Source organism: Hyperoodon ampullatus (assembly GCF_949752795.1).
Source record: "Hyperoodon ampullatus genome assembly, chromosome: 10".
Lineage (NCBI taxonomy): Eukaryota > Metazoa > Chordata > Mammalia > Artiodactyla > Ziphiidae > Hyperoodon > Hyperoodon ampullatus.
In genome coordinates, this window is record NC_136923.1 from 86,210,898 (window position 1) to 86,230,674 (window position 19,777).

Consider the following 19,777-nt stretch of genomic DNA (forward strand, 5'->3'; position numbering starts at 1 on the left):
AATTAATAGTAATAATTAATGCCTGCTTTGCAGCTTTACTGAATTGCTGTTGCCATTAATGCACGTTATTTTGTCAAGTCTTATGCAAATCCAAGGTAGTGTTATTAGTGAACTGGGCTTATGAGTTGTTTCAGTCAGGGCCCCCGGAGGCATAGAAGATACACTCAAACTGAATAATCTGAGGGGAGTTTTATACGGGGACAGTTTACAAAGGTGTGGACAGGATACAAGAAAATTGCAGGGCATAGTGCAGGGCAGGGGGCAGACACAGCTGCGGGGAGGGGGTCGCTTGATGGGGCCAGACCTTGAGTCAGGGACGCAGCCAGAACCCTGTGACCCCACAGAAGGGGAGCTGGGAGAGTGAATACCCCACCCTCTCTCTCCTCCTTTTCTCTGATCTCCTGTCAGTTCTCCCCATTGGCCAAACCCAGCCCACCTCAAGCCAGAGGACAAAGTATTCAGTTGAAACAGGTTACCTCAGAGGAACAGTGCAGGAGGGAGAAGGATGGAAAGTGAGTCTGGGGGGACCAATGAAAGACATCCAGTACATTGGGTTGCCACATAAACCATTTTTGGAGTCTTAGGGTCATCAGCCATTATCTCATTTTTTTCCCCAATATAGTGATACATTTAAAGTCAATGAAATGTTTAGAGCTACTCACCCCTCTAGTTATGATCCCAGATAACTCAGCTTTTGTGTTTGTCTATTTGTACCATTTTTTTCCTGTTTCCCTCTTAGTCTGTTCACTATCCTTTCTCTATCCTATTATTATATTTTGCCTGCTTGTTGTAGTTCTTTCTAATAATAGAATAACCTATTACTTCTAATTTAACATTTCCCAAACTGTATTTAGGAGGCTTTAATGTCTCTTGATATTTTTAACAGCTCCTTGATATCTTACACAGAAAAAGAAAGAAGTAAAAATGATTTTTTTGTCAATTAAATTTGAGATACTTTTGCTTAACATATGCCCTTTTTAGAGACCAAAAAACCCAACACAATAATAAAGGTTCTGAGAAGAGTGTAAGAGGAATGCAAACTCCAGCATTTTCTCTTTTTTTTTTTTTTTAAATACATCAGTAGATAAGATATACCCTCTTATCTGTTATAAAGATTGGGACCAGTATGTGACTGAAGTGAAAAGGTCAATTAGAATTATAAAACATGTACCGATTACATGGAATTTTACCCAGACTCCTCCTAGATTTTCTCAGTTTTTCTAAATCTTACCTTTCTCTCATACATATCTACTTCAACAGTTTTTTCTTCTTTGGTGACTCACTTTTATTGCATCTTTCGAAAGGACTTAAATTTCTTAGTTACTTAGTTGTCAAAGAAGCCATTTTTTGAACTCATATTTCATCAATTTACCTAATTAAATTCTATCATAATAGTAACAAGGACAATTGACTTAATAAACAGGATTAGAAACAGACATGGCTGACCTACCATAAACTGTAACAGAGCCATGGGGACTGAGATGCTTGGGCCTATGCACAGTGGCCTGCTAGTTGCCAGCATCCAGCAGTCCTGGGATGTGGCTTTCTTTTGCTTCCAGTACATATGATTTACAGAGGGAACAAGGAGCTTCAGTTAATCCAGCAATTTGGTTAAATGAAGTTTTGTCAAAAGAGCTACTGCTATACTTAATTCTGGATTTTTGCTGTATTCTGTAGAATAGGAATGGTAAGTTTATCTCTAGGAAAACTGTTGGAGAAAATCAGATTGCTTAGTTACAACTTCTTTGAAAATCATTTTCAGAGAAACCAGTGATTTAAAACTGGTTAGTAGGTCCTTGTGTGTGTGTGTGTGTGTGTGTGTGTGTGTGTGTGTATATATATATATAAATAAATAATAGTGTATATCTGTTAATCCCAAACTCCTAAATTATCCCCCTCCCTCCCTTTTCCTTTTGTAACCATAAGTTTGTTTTCTATGTCTGTGGGTCTATTTCTGTTTTGTAAGTAAGTTCATTTGTATCAAGCACAGGGGACTATATAACCTATAATGGAAAACAATCTGAAAAAGATGTATATGTATAACTGAATTACTTTGCTGTATACCTGAAACTAACACAACATTGTAAATCAACTATACTTCAATTAAACAGAACCCGATTAGGTTATTTTTAGTTTAACATCAGTACAAAAAAGTTGACCTGAGAGATCTGAGTCTGGAGTTTTGCTTTCGATTGCCCCTGTGACATGTGACACTCCATGAAGAATCTGGCACTTGAAGGTTTTGAGTAGATGTCAGTTCCTGTCTTTTTCACCCCGCCTGTGGGAATAAAGAGGCATATGGGACACCCCATTTAAAAATATTATAAACTCAAATGCTTGAAAGCCTTTGGAGTATGTACTTTTGTCTTTTGTGCTGTTAGGGAGGCTGACTGTGATGGAAAAGAAGATTGAAAAAAAAAAACCCTAAAACCAAAAAAAAAAAAAAAAAAAGGACAACTTAGCTTTACGGCACAGAACTTAAACACTTCCAGCTTCTCTTGCAGCCCAGCTGTTTCCAGATGCTATGAGCAGTTAAGGCTCCTTTTTCTTTTGACCGGCCCTTCTGTTCTAGAGGCTTCCTTGGAACATTGACTCAGGAAAATAAGAGGCTTGGAGGGAAGACGAAGGGACGTAGCAACACATCAGGTGGTGGTGGAAGATTTGATTGAGAATGTCCAACTTTTTAAGGAGGAATTCTGAGGGTTGCTTTTGTTTTGTCAGGACAATTCCATGAAGTGTCAGAGAGCACTCACTGGACTCCATTTCTTAATGCAAGCATTCATTATATCCGGGAGAACTATCCCCTTCCCTGGGATAAGGTAGGCACAGCCTCTAACCCTAAAGATACTCAGTTCCTGCCAAGTACGCTTTCTGCTCCTACATTAACCCCCTTTGTGACCCGCAACCCCACCCCCAGACTCTGTGAGGGCTGCTCACCTTTGTGCCTGCAGGGCTAAACACAGCATGAGGGGCATAGTAGATGGCTAGTTAATACCTGAATAAATGATGGTTTTGTGTTTGTGTTTTGAAATTTATACCTTCAATTTTATCTGCAATACATGATGTTTTTAAAATTGGGGCTATGTCACTTGGTCATTTTGTTCTAATAGTAAATTAATCTGAAAGCAGTTCCAAGGCACTCGAAAACATTTCAAAAAGTCCTTTGTGTTTTTTGGGAAACAACAATATACCTGTCTCTGATTTTTTTGTTAAGTCTCAATGATGGAAATGAATTCATCTGTATTAATCCTTTAATAAGATTGTTATAAAATAACCCCCCCCCCACACACACACACACACAACTCTGATTTGCTCATTTGGCAGGACACAGAGAAACTGGTAGCTTTCTTGTTTGGAATTACCTCTCACATGGTGGCAGATGTCAGCTGGCATAGCCTGGGTATTGAACAAGGATTCCTTAGGACAATGGGAGCCGTGAGTACATATCTGCAGGTTTTAATGGCTTTATGGGAGTGATACTGTCATACCCAAGATCCAAAACTGACCCTCTTAGGAAAAGGAAAACTTTAGGTTATTCAGATTCACATGGAAACAAGACTTTGCCCAACGCGGTATTTGTTAGATTTCCATCTTTCCTGTTCATTCCTCTTACTCTTCTTGCTTCCCGGGTAAATTCATCCACGTGGGCAGAATGACTAATGTGCACTGAAAACAGCGATGGATGGGATATTCTGTTTTAGTCACAAACAGTATTTGAGAAATTGTATGTTTTATTCAAGCTGTACCTCTTAACAAAGGTATAAATACCTACTACTTGGTTCTACCATATTTAAAAGTAAGTTCACATGTTTTTGTTTTCTTTCCTTCTTACTTTTCTATATGAGGATACCATATCACCACTAAAATTGTGATCTTACCTGGTGACTTAGCCTCTGAAAGTCCCCTCTGGTCATTCATTGGTATTAATACCGTTCTGTACCAACTTTAAACTTGCACTTAGTAGAGATTTTCCATGCATCCTGTTCGATGCATATGTCTGCAGTAGCTTTATCTGTCTCAAGATATTAAGTATACAACTCAGCTGCCAATATTATTTTTTAACAAATAAAGCAATAAAATTAAATGTTTCTTTGAAAAGTGAGTCCATCATTAGGCATTCTCAACAATCATTGGGTTAGGCTGTCATCTCCTCACTACTCACGTCATTGTGGGCTTTAATTTGTGAGATATAACAAATGGGTCTCTTTTTTTCCTCAGATTGATTTTCACGGCTCCTATTCTGAGGCACATCCGGCTGGTGATTTCGGTACTGTTTATTTACATTTACCAGATTTTCTTCTGCGCTAGTTATATTTCACTTGCAGTCACTATTGTATCTTAAATGTGTACTTTTTAAAATCTCTTGCCACTAGCTTACTATTTTAATATTGCAGTTTGTTTGGAGTACAGGAACACCTCATTTCACATAGAGATGTACTTCTGTAAAGTTGCATGTTTTTTTGGGTAAAAAAAACAAAAAAACCCCATTACATTTTATCATTTACTTGTGTCATTATTTTAGAAAAGCATTGCTTTTTAAATCAGATTTAAATCCATTGCCTAGTGTCTCCTAATACTTTAGCTTTAAATTGGTAAACTCCATCTTTTTTTTCTATAGTAAATTACCTTTAAATATACAAAGTATTGGTGAGTGGTGTTTATTTACAAGAACCCTTATGGTCCTTCTTAAAGTAAAAAACCTTTTGGTTATATGGGTGACTCTTTCTTAATTCACGTGTTTCACTAAAATTTTAAAAGATCACTTTTTCTTAAAGACGTGCTTATACCTAAAACAATGAATGGAAACCTATAACAATGTGAAGAACTAATAATCTGGATTGTGCAAATTTGTGTTCAAAGAAGCATGCTATGTGTTGTCATTAACTCACCAGATGCAAATATTTTTCTCATATCATAGGAGGAGACGTGTTGAGCCAGTTTGAGTTTAATTTCAATTACCTCTCACGGCACTGGTAAGAGCAATGTACATTTAAATGTGTGATAACAAATGGCAGTTAGGAGCATGATTATTTTTTCCTTAGGAAATATAACTTGCAATGTAATTAGGAGCCTTCTGCATTCGTCAATTTTGAAAAGTAAAACTAAAGATTAGACTAGCCTAAGTAGATTCTTTTAAAATTTTGTGAATTATGCCAAACATATAAAATAATGTATTTTTATAAATAAATACGATGATGCACACTGTGTTGCTGCCACCTAGCTTAAGAAGTAGAGCATTGGGCTTCCCTGGTGGCGCAGTGGTTGAGAGTCTGCCTGCCGATGCAGGGGACACGGGTTTGTGCCCCGGTCTGGGAAGATCCCACATGCCGCGGAGCGGCTGGGCCCGTGAGCCATGGCTGCTGGGCCTGTGCGTCCGGAGCCTGTGCTCTGCAATGGGAGAGGCCACAACAGTGAGAGGCCCGTGTACCGCAAAAAAAAAAAAAAAAAAAAAAAAAAGTAGTAGAGCATTGCTGGTATCTAGAAGCTCCAAGTCTTTCCTGCTCCATCACATCACCTTTTCTCCCACCAGATGTAATCACTACCCTAGGTTTTCTTAATCATTTAGTTGCTTTTCTCTATAGTTTTACTACATGTAGCTATATCCATATGCAAAATATTATATGGGTTTTCACTTTAGATAGAATTACACAGCATGTATTTTGCTTAAAATTAAATTTAAATTAGAATTTAATGTAATTAAACTTAAAAATGTTTTTGCTTAAAATTATTTCTCTGACATTTAATCATATTGATATGTTCGGCTGTAGTTCCTTGATTTTCACCACTATATATGGTCCTCCGTTGAGTGGATATACCAAAATGACTTGACTTCATTCTAATATTGATGGATGTGTAAGTAGTGTAAAGTGTTTTTGCTTTACACATAGTATTGCTATGTACTTTTTTGCACATGTATTTTTGCACCAGAGGGGAATGTCTTTCAAGCAAGTGGCACCAGAAGTGGAATTGCTGGGCTGTAGGGCTTATGCATGTTTAACTTAAGTAAATAATGCCAAACTGTCATTCAAAATGGTCTTCCCAGTTTACACTCCCATCAGCTTTGTTCTGCTTCTTGTGTGTTCTCCAATACTTGGTATCGTCCAGCTTTAAAAGTGTTCTAACCTATTTGGTGTGTAATGGTATCTCCTTAAGTTTTAATTTGCATTTCCCAGACTACTAATGAAGTTGAATATTCTTTTGTATTTTATCGATTGTTTGTATTTCATTTTAAGTGAAAACCTTTTGTTTGGTTTTTAGCCTATTTTTCTGTTGGGTTGTCCTTTTTATTTCTGAGTATTCTCTGTATATTCTGGTTTCTAAGCTTTGTCCATTTATCATTTATTATCATTTATTTGTTATAAATATCTTTTTATAGTCTGTGGCATGTCTTTTTACTTACGGTGTATCTTGATAAACAGAATTTGTTAATTTTAATGTAGTTGAATATATCAATCCTTTCTTTTGTAATTTGTACTTTTGATGTCTTATTTAAGAAATCCTTCCCTACCTTGAGGGAATGAGGTTATTCTCCTAGGTAGCCCTCTAAATCATTTGTAGTTTCATTTCTTAACTTTATATCTTTAATTTACCTGGAGTTAATTTTTTGTATATTCTGTGACAGAAATTTTACTGTTTTCCTGTAGAGATAACCGATTGTCTCAGAACCATTTATCAATAGTCTGCCCTTCCTCACTGATCCGTAATGCCCTCTGTGACATAAATTAAAATTCCCTACATATGCGGGTCAGTTTCTGGGCTTTCTATCATGTTCTGTTGGTCTAATTGACTTTCCCTGAGCAATACTGATTTTTAAAATTACAACAGCTTTAATACATTTTGACATCTATTAGGGCTGATTTCCCAACCTGTTCTTTTTCTTCAAATGTACCTTGTCCATTCTCTTGCCTTGGCTCTTGGTAGGATCAAGTTGCCATGTTCCAAGAAAAATCTTGTTGGAATTTTATTTAGAATTCTATTGACTCTAGAGATGAATTGGAAGAGAATTAACAATTTTGCAATATTGGGTCTTCTTATCCAAAAATATGCTATATGTTTTATTTAAGTTGTCTTTAATGACTCTAAAATTTTATAAGTTTTTCCATCGAGGTCTTACACATTTTATTAGACTTAGTACCATAAATGGTAACTTTTGGAAACAACTGTATTTTCTAATTGATTGCTGGTGTATAGAAATGTAAGTGACTTTCTAATTTTGATTTTGTATCTAGCAACATTTCTTAGCTATCTTATTCTAATTATCAGGAGATTCTTTTGAATTGACTCACAATTCATAATCCACAAATTGTAACAATTTTTTGAAATTCATTTATTTATTTTTGGCTGTGTTGGGTCTTCCTGGCTTTTGCGTTTCCTTTTCAGTCTTTATACCCATACTTTCTTTCTTGCTGTATCATATTTGCTAGTATTTCCAGTACAATAGAAGTGGTGATATTGAGCATGCTTTTCTTGTTCTTTATTGTAAAGAAAATGCTTTCAATGTTTCATCAGGTTTGCTGTAGATTTTTGGGAGTATCCTTTATCAAATTAAGGAAGTTTCCTTCTATTTCTAGTTTGTTAGTAGTTTTTATTAGAAATTAATTTCATGTGTATTGAACTCTTATTCTTCATCTGTTGAGATAGTTATTTGTTAATCTGTTAATATAGTGAATTATACTAATCTATTTGCAAATATTAAATCAACTTTACCTCCTGGCACAAAGCCAATTTTGCAAAGCTATATCATCTTTTTTTATATTTGTTTCATCTCTTCTTGCTGTTTAGAGTTTTTGCATCTATTTTTATTAGTTAGTTTGTACTGTAATTTTCCTTTCTTCTCTCCATGTTTGATTTTGGTATTAAAGTTATCCTGGTTTCATGAAATCAGGTGGGGAGTATGCCTTTCTTTGCTATTTTCTGGAAGTCTGTGTAAAATTATAACTTTGATTTCTTGAATGTTTGGTAGAACTTGTCTGCAAAGCTATCTAGGCCTGATGTTTTAAAAAGTAGGGACTTTTAAAAAACTTTTTTAATGGTTTTAGGACTGTACAGTTTTTCAGTTTCTTCTTAAAGAGTCATATTTTTCTAGGACTTTTCCATTTTGTCTAAGTGTTTAAACATTTTGTCATAAGGTAGTTCATAATGTCTTATGTTTTTTTCTTGTTTTATTTGTACCTATGTTCCTTTGTTATCCATAATGTTTTTTATCCTGCCTTCTCTTATATTTTTAAACAATTAATCATGTCTAATATTTTTAGTTTTATTATTAAAAAAATAAACTTTTGGCTTTGTTGATCCTCTTTACTATATGTTCTTTTTCTCTTTCATTATTTTTTCTCATATTTATTTTCTTCCTTCTACTTTTCTTCGGTTCCTGTGAAATTTGACTCTTGATTTTAAGGTCTAGCATATGATTAATTTTTATCAATTTTCCATCTGTACTTGAGAAGAATGTTAATTCTCCAATTTTTGATTTAATGTTTTATATATATACTTATTAGCTCAAGCTTATTAAATGTACTGCTCAAATCAGAAGATTTTTAAGCTATAAGTAAGATAGTCTTACTATTTTTATCTGGTTGGTCTAACAATTACTGAGAAATTGGTTTAAAAATCTCCCCCTGTGATGGTTGAATTTTTCAGTTTCTCCTTGTAGTTAGTTTGCCATACATGTGTTTGAAGATATGTTAAGTATATTCAAGTTTTAAAGTCTTATATTTTTCTAGTGAATTGAACTTTTTATGTGGTGACTCTTTGTATCTCACAATGCTTATTGCCTTCAAGTCCATTTTACCAGATATTACTGTAATTACTTTTTGTTGTTTGTTTTTTCTTCAAATGTTTACTAAGCAGTCAGGTGACATAACTCTATCCCTCAGTCCCAGCCTCAGCCCCTGAGCATGGAGAGCTGAGAGTTGGGAGGAGTGCTTACAGAACAAAGAGGAAGTAGAGCTGGGGGCTTGGCAAGTTGCCCATTCCCATCCCTGGTCCATCTGCCTTAGAGCTAAGGGAGGCCCAGAACCAACAAGTCATTCCCAGATCAGATGAGGCCAGCTGGCCTTTGGATGTCCCAGGAAGAGGTGGTGGTAGCAGTGACATGAGGTTTCCCTCTAACTCTCCACACAAGGTCATCTGCACTGGATTAGATGTCCATTTCAAATTGTGTGTCATCGGGGATCCTGTCTTCTTTTGGTTATATTCACTGGTGCTTGAATTACTCGAGGCTTGCATTAGAGTTGCATTTCTCCAGAGAAGGTTTTGCCTTCTGCATGCTACCTCAAGGCACAACCTGGGACCACATTAAGTTACTTTCAACCCTTGAAGTTTTTCTGACTACACAGCTGGCATGAATGAAAGACAAAACATTTGTGGGGCTGGGTAGTTGTTACCAGTTCTCAGGGGAGATATTTTTCCCTCTCTGTATCCTTGCCAAGGTGAAGACAGGCAGGTTTCTTTGCTGTCCTTGTTGGTATGTTGAGTTTATTTCTAGCTAATATTCATGCAGAAGGTATAGCCTTTAATGAGGAGTTTCCTCTGAGATGGCCCACTTTTGGTATTTGGTGGTTCCTATACTTTATCTCCTGTCTCCTGCATACCACACAGCTATCAAACAAACAAAACAAAACAAAAAACTCCTAGGTTCCCAGGTTTAGCAGATGTCTCCAGGGCAAAAGCTGGCTTCCCACATGCTTACCTCCCAAAGTTTCCAGTTTCAATTTGTTTTTGGCTTTTGGAAAAATTTCACTTTCTTGTTAGCTTGGTGATTCATCTAAACAAATATTTTTGTTATTTTGTCTAGCGTTTTAAGCTATGTTTACGGGGAGAACCATTCTGGTGCGCTTGTGAAGTAAAAAATGGAAATCTCAGTAGATTCCTTCTTATAAATATACTAAAATCAGGTTTTATTGGTTGTGATTTCTGTCTGGTATATTCTAAGGTTTTTTTAAATAAAGATAGAAGATAACAGTATAAATGTTTATACTGTTTATACTGTTATATAAATAACAGTATAAATCTAATTTTTAAAATGCTGCTCTTCTTCCAACTGAAATAACTAATATCTGTGAACCAAAAGATTGACTTAGAATTCTTTTTTACTACCTTCCACTATGTACTCTGAAAGTAGGATGTTGGGGTAAGGAGCCATTTTTGGTGTTTTTAAAACAATGATTCTTGAGAGTAATTCAGCTCAAAAGAATAAAAATACTTTATATTGCTCCTTGAACTCTGAATTCACAAAACTAAACATTCTTTTTATACTTTATAGTTACTTATCTTTGTATAAATATTTGATTAGGGTACCAGTTTGCTCTGCAGCATTGGGCAAATTATTGAACTTTTCTGTGCCTGTTCAGTTTCCTGTATGTGAAGTAGGACTATGATAGCACTAACCACTTGGGGTTGTTGGTAGGATTAAATAAATAATGAATGTAAAGCCTTTTGCGTGGTGACTGGCACATAATAATCCTGGAATAACTGGTAGCTGCTACTGCTGCTGTTATTATCTTGAAGTTCAGAATCAAAACAACTCTTATTCTAATGCTTTTCTCAGGTATGTGCCTGTTGAAGATCTCCTGGAAATTTATAAGAAACTCTATGGCCGAGCAGTCATCACCAAAAATGCCATTGTTGACTGTTCATACCTTCAGTTCTTGGAAATGTAAGTGTAACTAGAGGAATATTTGCAGTCGATTTTATTGTGACTTCCTTAACACACTTTTCAATGTTTTAGTTTTCTGAGAGTGGATATTGGATTTATGGATTTTGCTTGTTCAAAGGCAGTTGCTTGATAGTGGATACATGTTGCTGGAATCTTTTCTTCATTAATTTGCCTCATTTCTTTGTGGAAACCACAGCTCACAGTCAAAATTATTGCTTATGTTGCAGGTATGGTGAGATGCTAGCTATTTCCAAGGTAAAGGCATTTATTCTTTAAAATCTTAAAGCATTATAAAGATACCATGAGAAGCACTTGATTCATTTATTTATTGACTTATTTTTCCTTCTCTTTGCCATAGCTTTATCCCACTTATTCTAGAAAGTCCCCATTTTTGGTGGAACAATTTCAAGAATACTTCCTAGGAGGACTGGATGATATGGCATTTTGGTCCACTAATATTTACCATCTAACAAGTTTCATGTTAAAGAATGGGACCAGGTGAATTCTTACTCTATTTCTCCTTCCAATCACTCCCTGCTTTGCTACCCTGTCCCCAATATAACTCTCAGGTTTTTCAATTGATCAAATGAAGAAGAAGAAAGTCTCATGAAGGCTATCCTATCCTAATCGAGAGGGAAAAGAATGGGACTTCCCTGGTAGTCCAGTGGTTAAGACTCTGTGCTTCCAATGCAGGGAGCATGGGTTCGATCCCTGGTTGGGGAAGTTCTGCATGCCATGTGGCATAGCCAAAAAAAGAAGGAAAAGAATGGAAACTGTTTTCTCAAAACTCCAACTAGCTCCCATCTGTTTAGGTTTGCTGATGTCTCTCGTGTCTTAGGGATGAAGAGGTAGATATTGCAAGGTTTGTGGTCTGGGAGAAATGGCTCAGGTGGGAAGGAATCTGCTTCCACAGCTGCACTGCATCTGTTTCTTTTGGGAGACCCCATGCTGTGGGCTGGGCTCTCCACCTCCCCAAGCTCCAGCAGTGGCTGTGGCCATCCTCCTCTCCACCCGATCAAGTTCTCAGGGCTCTAGGGTTTAAAAGGTTACTTCACCTAACCCCCGCACTCCAAAATGAAATCGGAAATGAATGTATTTGTAAAGCCCAGTCTTCTGTTGGAATTTGACATCTAGCCCAGATGGGACAATTGCTCAACCTCCAGCTCCTTTTCTGTTCCTCCCCAGCACACCTAGGACGAGTGTCCATCAGAGACTCAGATGGCATGTAGACCAGGGTAGACTGGTCTGGTCCCCAGTTCCAGCTGTAGTAGACACTTCAGCTCTCACAGAATCTGTTCATGGCCTGAGGGAGCCAAGGGTCTCTCAGAACCCATGTCCGACCAGACCGCTGAGGATGCAACCCCTCCCTCCCACGCTGTTGAACTGAGCAGGGTAGGGATGGGTCTGGATAGGGACCCCTGGAGGCAGCACCTGCTGCAGGGAAAGGGCAGGGTGGGAAGCTGAAGCAGCAGCGGGCAGGGAGAAAGAGGGTTCTGTGGCAGGAGCTGCACTGGCGGGGGCTATTCTGGGTGAGGATCATAGGAGGGTTGGGCTTTGTAAGTTCAGGGGCCTGTGTAAGGCCAGGCCTTACACAGCTGGTTGGGCCAGCTCCAGAACGGTGCATACTGCATGACAATACTTTGCCCTTAAAACATTTGCTAGTATTCAAAGAATGTTAACCATAATTTTATATTATGTTTTATATTGTATACACAACATATATATATGTGTATATGTATATACAACACAATTATATATATTGTGTTGATTTGAAACAAAACTCCCTTTGATAAGTTCGACCTTAGCCTTGCTTTTAAGACTCGGCAAGTAACGGTGTGGCAGATGAGAACCATCCAATATAAATAGCACTTTTTTTTTTTTTTTTTTTTTTTTTGCGGTACGTGGGCCTCTCACTGTTGTGGCCTCTCCCTCTGTGGAGCACAGGCTCCGGATGCGCAGGCTCAGCGGCCATGGCTCACGGGCCCAGCCACTCTGCAGCATGTGGGATCCTCCCGGACCGGGGTACGAACCCATGTCCCCTGCACTGGCAGGCAGATTCTTAACCACTGTGCCACCAGGGAAGCCCCCAAATAGCACTTTTAATAGTGAAAATTAACCTTCATTAAAATCCCCAAGCTCTTTTATGGCTGTGGGTGTTTCAGTCCATGTGAGTTGTAGAGAGGATGAACTTTGGAATTTAAGAGACGTGTCACTCTCTGTTGAGCTATCCCAAGCAAATTGTTACATCTCCCCAAGTCTTAGTTTCCTCATGCATGAAGTGTAGGCAGTAATAATTCAATCTTTCTCATAGGGCTATTGTGAGGAGTGAATGAGACCACTCATGTAAAGGGTTTAGCCTACAGTAAGCACTGGATAAACGTGGGCTGCTAGTAGTAGTGTTAGAAAAAAGTTAAGTTTATATTGGAGAGATTCATAACACATGGCCATGTTAGAGTGAATGACCTACATTTATTTGTTTTATAAAGTCCAAGTGTATTGATCCTTAAATTGCAAAAACAATTTTGGTGTTTGTCTTTGGCTCAGTTGTCCAATGTAGCTAAGGAAAGTTATGTAGCTGGACCTTATTCTTTAATTAGGAGGAGATAACTGAGAAAGAACAGATTTCTTGTCTCTTGATCTGTCTTAATTTATCAAGGCAGAAAATTCCATGAATTGATTGTATCTTTACAGACATTTGCAAAGAAAGATTCACCAGAATTTATGCAACTTTATGGGAAATTTGGAGAATGCTCCAAAGAAAGACAACACAAACTCATGACAGAAAGAAAAGCATATGTATTTTCACATTATAACCACTTCTTAACTTACTAATACGTGATCTTCCAAAGCAAACTTGTGTTACTTGAAACTCATAGTATATCTTCTTAAAGAAACAGTGAAATAATGGTAGTTGCGTTCCCAGCCAGAACTCTACTTAACTCAAAAAGTATTTGTAATTGTAGTGCTAATCTTGTAAGGCTGCCGTCTAAATCCTGGTGGTGCAGAAAAGAGAATTTGAGGAAAAACCTTTTCCTCAGCTTAAAGCTGGCCCTAAGAAAGATTTTGATGGGAAAAGTTTGCCTTCAGCTTCTTTCACCTCTTTTCTGAATTCCTTTTCCAGCAACCAGTCCTTTTGCCCCAGGTTGAGACTCCCTCAGTGACTTCCAAAGCTTCCTCTCCTTCAGAATAGTCTTCATTCTGGAAGAGACTCTTGCAGTGTAATACCCACTCCCTTAGTACTTCTGTTCAGTGTTAGGGAGAAAGTTCACCTCTTACATTCTATCAGCAACCTTTTCACTTGTAGAAAGGGATACTTAGTTACCTATTTAATTATTAGTTTATAAGTTTTTGTTTTTAAAGGAATGAGAATGAGAAATTAAAACATTGAGCATAGACGGGCAAAAGGTGGCACAGTTGGGAATCAGTTTCTTTCAGTCTCTAACTCTGAGATGGTTCATGTCAGCAGGGAGAACTCAGCAGGTGGAATCAGGACGGAAGGGGAAGGCTGTGAGTCTAGGGTGACCAGCCGTGTGGCACTGCCTGTGTTACCGTAATAGCACCTGCTTATCCACCCTCATTAAGTAGGACTCAGGCCCCTTACCAGTCCTGCCTGGCTAAGTCATAAAACCTCTGCATGAAGACTTTTGGAGGTGGTTTGAAATGTTACACTGATTCTCAGAAAAATTCATGCTTGAAAAGAAGGTAGAAAACTGCCTAACTCATTTGACTCTTTCCCCAGTAACTGCAACCTACCTGAGAACCCTCTGTTTATCACATGTGGCAGCCATCAAAACAATACCCACAGGTAAGTGGATTCCAAAATGGCTCATAGAAAAAGAACATCTCACTCAGAAGGGTGCTCAGTAGACTCTGAAAGCATGGGCTTTGTAGACAGAGGTTCAAATTCCAGGGCTGCCATTTACAGCTGTATGATTTTTAAACAAGTTGCCTAATTATTTTTTGAGCTGCAGCTTTCTCCTTTGGCAAACTGGAATAAATACATATCCATACTCCCAGAATTATGGTATGGATTATGTGCAAGAATGGATGCAAAGCAATTAGCACATTAGTAAGTTGCTCATTAACTGGTGAATGATAGTTAATAGTATTATTATTCTTATTATTACCATCATTATTGTTATTATTCATAAAGTTTGGCCAAATTCCACCCTGAGAAAGTAATTATCAACAAGACAGGGTGGGGAGAAGTCCTCTCAGTTAGTTTCTGAGGAAGAGGGCTAGAGGATCTGCTTTGTATTCTAAGGGGTGGTATTCCCTGCTGGACTCAGGTACCAACCACCAACCATTCATTCATGCATTTAATAACTATATTAATCCTAATAACTATTATTACTAATACAATTACAATAAAATAGTAAAAATTATAAAATAATATTTCCTCATCATTATGTGCCAGGAACTAGTTCAGGAATTTAGAGACCTCATTGTGAACAAGACAGAAAGAGTTTCTGCTCTCAGAGGATGGCGGGTGGATGGGCGCTGAACAAGAACTTGTAAATACCTTTGAGTATTAGGAGAAGGACAAGTGTTGGGTGCTCAGGATGTACCACAGAGTGTCCTAGCTCAGTCACAGGAGACTTCCTGTGAAGAACTGATGCTTCACCCAAGATATTTAGGGTGAGCAAGTGTCCGATACTCAAAAAGAGGGCATTGTAATAAAAGATGCTAAGGTGAGAGAGAGTTCGGAGCTTCCAAAGAATTGAAAATGTGCAAAGGGTGTTCAGGTAAGCCCTCACTTTTTAATTTATGTGAATTAGGTAAGTTTTGTTTTGTTTTAATTAAATTGAACGCCTTTAGGTTGGGTTTGCAAGCTCTAGATTGTCGGATTCCTGCACTGGCTGGTATCTTATGTGGGCCCCCTTTGTTCATTTGTTGCCCAGCTTCCACTGTAAGCATTTCTGAAACCTGTCTGGCTTCTTTAGGCATCTGATTGGTAGACTGGTTAAAACATATGAATTTGAAAATGTATTTTTATTGTATAATTAATTCTTGCATGTCTTTAAGGATAAATCAGTCCACCTGCATACTGGTTTCCCAAACAGCTATGACCTTTTCTTGGCCATTTGTATGAAATGTTGACTTTTGATTTTTTTTTTTTAATCTGGAAGGAATTCAAACTTATACGCTTATAGAACTTATTTTTGTAAGGACAGGCTTTTTCAACCTTGGAAATGTGTTTATTAAAAGATGTAAAATCTCCTATAAAAGGTTTTCTAAAATTTTGTTTTTTGTGTTGCTGTTCCTTCAACTTGCAGATGTTAAAATTTTATGGCCTTTTAACCCGTGATTAACTTGACTATAGTTTTCAACTCAGTTATTCAGGGGAGTTGCTATTTCCTCAGTCTTAACCAGTTTATTCCTCTCTTTCCAGCAGCTCAAAAGTACAGAAAAATGATTTTCATAGAAACGTGACTGCAGCCCTAACTAAAGATATTGGAAAAAATATAAACTATACCAAACGAGGAGTGTTCTTTACTGTGGATTCCTGGACCATGGTAAGAATTTTTGGCTTTTAATGGAGAGACAGGCACCTGCCGCTTCCTGTGATACCGCGTTTTGTAGAGTCACTGGTTGTTTAATCATTCATTGAAAGTCACCTGGGCATGAGCCAGGCTCGCAAGTATCCTTGGCCTCCAAGTCTGGCTTGTTCCAGAAACATCCTATGATGAGAGTCTGGACCTCAGTGGCCTTTGGCAAGCCAGGTGGAGCCCAAGGTGGCCGTGGGGCCAGTCCTGCTCTGTCCTTAGGCAAAGTGTGTCAGCAATATCGTAGGCTCACTGTGCAAGGCCCGACACCAAGGGCCTTGAAGTTCCTCCATGAGATCATCTTAAGTGTCATTCCACCAGGGAGATAGAAGATGAAAGGGAAATAGTCTCTGACATTTAGAAAATTTCAGTCTAATAGGGGTGATAAATACAAAAACAACCATTTGTGAGTAGGATGCAACAAATCCTATGGTTGGGGGTGGGGGTGGGTACATAGACTCTCATGAGGATAAAAAATTATATCCCTACTCTCAGAGGAGGCTTCATGGAGGAGGTGGCATTTGAGTTAGGCCTTGAATACTAGATGGTTTTTCATCAGTGAGCATGTATTTCTGGTAGAGGGTTGGGAAAGTTTCACGTTTGGAAATCTGAGTAGTCTTGTTTGCCTGGAAATCAAGATAAGGGATACAAGGTACTTGCGAGAGTTGGGGATGGAGAAGGGTTTAGACAACATTGTGACCTGGGCGAGGGCCTGGGCAGGGCCTGCTTTACAGGTGTGCAGCCTGCATGGTCACACAGAAGGCCGCCTCACTTGGTTTAATGCTCTGCTGTCATTGCTTTAAAATTCTTAATAACTTGGGAACAAAGAACTTTGCATTTTCATCTTGCAATGAGTTCTACAAATTATCTACCCACACCTAGATCTGGGAAGCTCTGTCAAAGCAACTCTCATTTGGTCTTGCAATTATGTGGATCAGTCTTCTTTGCAAAGGGAAAATTGTGTTAGAGAAGGACTTTATATTCCCAAGGCCTGGGTGGTACCTGGCATGGTGCTTCCTGGATGAGTGAGGACGCCAGAGCTGGGCAGCCGATGAGCAATCTGTGGATGGCCTGCCAGAGGTGTTAGACTGGAGAAACGGAAGGCACGGTCCCTTCCTGCAGGGCCCTTATAACCTGCACTTCCCTGGAGCCTGAGCTGTCCAGGGCTGTCCCATGGCTCTGAGCTGATTCTGCTCTGGGGAAGGCCCGGGAATTCTTGTTTGGTCTTATGTTACCCCTGGGTGGATTTCGAGTTGTGTTCCCTGAACTTGCCTGGATCTGGTGCCTGGCCAGGTTGTTCAGGGCCACTGCAGTCTGTATTTGTGTCTCTGCAGTAACCACACTAAGAACAACTCAGCATCCCAAGCTGAGGGGCTTGCTGTCCCCTCATTTCTCTCGCATACAGCTTCCAGCACTCCGCACGTGACCCCTCATGCCTGCCCGGTTTCTTGGGACTCAGAGCAAATCCAGCAGCCTCTCAATTTGAGTGTGGTTGGGAGGGTTTCTAGCATTCCTGGTGGTATTTCAGTTCATTTGTTTGGTGGGGGGGAAAGGATATATATATATATATATATATATATATATATATATATATATATATACACTCACATACACTATATACACATACAAATATAATTACAGTTCTAGATTTGAATGGATTTATCTTAAAAAAAAAACTTTAGTTCGTAACAATTATTTTGTTCAGTTACATTCTGCAAATTAATAGACCATCCTGACTTGGTTTAGGTTAATCCCAGCTGACTCTTTCTTTCCGTGATGGCCCTGACCTCTAGGGCTGTAACTCCCATCTGTGAGCGCACACTGGGGTGTGATTCCACTCTCCTAATTGCCAGTCTTAAGTCGTCTTACTTGTTGATAGGAATTGATGTTATTTTTCAGCACTTGTAAAAACTTGTTTCCTAAAGTCTAATGCTTTTGGCAGGAAACGGTAGCTTTGTTGATTATGCTGTGTCTTTTTCTGTAATCATTTTATTTCAGGATTCCTTATCTTTCATGTACCGGTCTTTGGAGAGGAGCATACAGGAAATGTTTACTGGCAGCTCTCAGCCACTGAAGCATGTTTCTAGCCCCTCAGCATCTTACTACTTGTCATTTCCCTACACAAGGCTAGGTTGGTACGTATGAGTTTATATAATTCCTGAACATTTTCATCAGTATTAATTTCAAGCAGTCATTCACAAATGTTTGAAATGGTGCCTGTTAGCACTTTATTTTCCAATCAATTCATCATCAACAAAAACAGTAATTTTGTGGTTAAGTTCTGGTAAAGATAATTTTATCTCCTTAAAATTGGTCAAAAATATGTTTAAATACAAACAACTTTTACTTTATTAAATAACCACAACAATACACTATTACTTTATAGAATATTTGTAAAGCTTCAATGTTTTCGGAGATAGATTATTACAGATATCTTGGCATCTAATGACATTAGAAAGATAAAAGCAGGTAGCTATTATGGTGACTGGACTATTATAACTTCATAAGGCAAAAGCCTAGGCCACCACAATAATTTTATAAAGAGCATGTTAGGGATTCCTCTGATTTTAAAGATCAACTGTTACCAAACCGAACTCGGGTCCCCTCGCCTGATGCACAGCAAAGCCAATCTACTGATACCGAGCTGCGGTGAAGGAAAGTACAGCATTTATTGCAGGGCCCCAAGCAAGGGAGTTGGAGACAAGCCTCAGGTCCACTCCAATCTGGTCTTCGAGTTAGGGGTGTTTTTAAAGGGGGAGACCAATGAAGCTGGGATCAGTCATCGTCTTGTGACATTTCTTAATCATAATTTCAGGGGTCAGGATGTTTCGGTTTATGATTCTCTGGCCAGGTGGTCCGTGGCTCGGGGTTCTGGTACCTTGCTTGGCCTGGAGAAACAACCTGAGTTTGTACCTTAATTATATCTACAACAGCCATTTTAGTACGTTAACGATGTTATCGACAACAGCTGTTTTAGTCATCTGACTCTGGTTGATTAGTGTTCAGTTAGCACAGGACTGAGGTCGGAGGGGACAAGAAAGGGAATAAAGTTTTGGATAGAAAGATTAATCATAAACTCGGTAAGGGAACTTGGTTTTAGGGGGACTCAGTTTCACAACCAAACTGAGCCCGAGGATATAAAAGTGACTATTTTTTGGAGGTTTTTGTAAAACCTCTTTTTTTTAAACCACACTTTTTAAATCCAAATAACATTGCATTTCCCTTGGAACAATATACTGACAGCCCTTCCTCTTCAGGCCGCTAATGCTTTCAGCTCCAGCACAAGGAATGGGGGGTGAATGCTGTCTTTACTGGCCATTCATTTGTGAATAATGAAGAGCTCTTCTTGGCTGCCTTCCTGAAAATCCAAATGAGGGCCTCCTGCTGGGCTCTCTGCCACATGGGGCGGGGTGGGGGGTGGGGGGAAGCACAGAGGTCCTTCCTGGGGGCCATTACTGGCCAGAGTCCAGCCTCGGGAGTGCAGAGACCAGCAGTGTCTCCACGGTGTGCATTTGACCCAGTTCACCAGGCGTCACACCCGTTAGAAACTGCTCTTTTTCCTCTGTTCTGCTGT

General features: G+C 38.7%; 1 protein-coding gene across 2 annotated transcripts in view; it reads left to right on the forward strand.

Annotated features, from left to right (window-relative positions):
• GPLD1 (glycosylphosphatidylinositol specific phospholipase D1) overlaps nt 1–19,777 on the forward strand; it is a gene marked incomplete at both ends in the record, with an annotated part of 63,784 nt that overhangs the window by 28,624 nt on the left and 15,383 nt on the right. Inside the window, 10 exons of one of the 2 annotated variants that reach the window (XM_079712431.1) lie at nt 2,722–2,819; nt 3,325–3,435; nt 4,219–4,267; nt 4,919–4,973; nt 10,550–10,657; nt 10,885–10,912; nt 11,016–11,155; nt 14,397–14,462; nt 16,050–16,173; nt 18,202–18,338. In XM_079712431.1, the coding sequence (XP_079568557.1) occupies nt 2,722–2,819; nt 3,325–3,435; nt 4,219–4,267; nt 4,919–4,973; nt 10,550–10,657; nt 10,885–10,912; nt 11,016–11,155; nt 14,397–14,462; nt 16,050–16,173; nt 18,202–18,338 (916 nt within the window). The remainder of the gene's footprint in view (nt 1–2,721; nt 2,820–3,324; nt 3,436–4,218; nt 4,268–4,918; nt 4,974–10,549; nt 10,658–10,884; nt 10,913–11,015; nt 11,156–14,396; nt 14,463–16,049; nt 16,174–18,201; nt 18,339–19,777) is intronic. The other variant, XM_079712432.1, reaches the window with a different exon arrangement.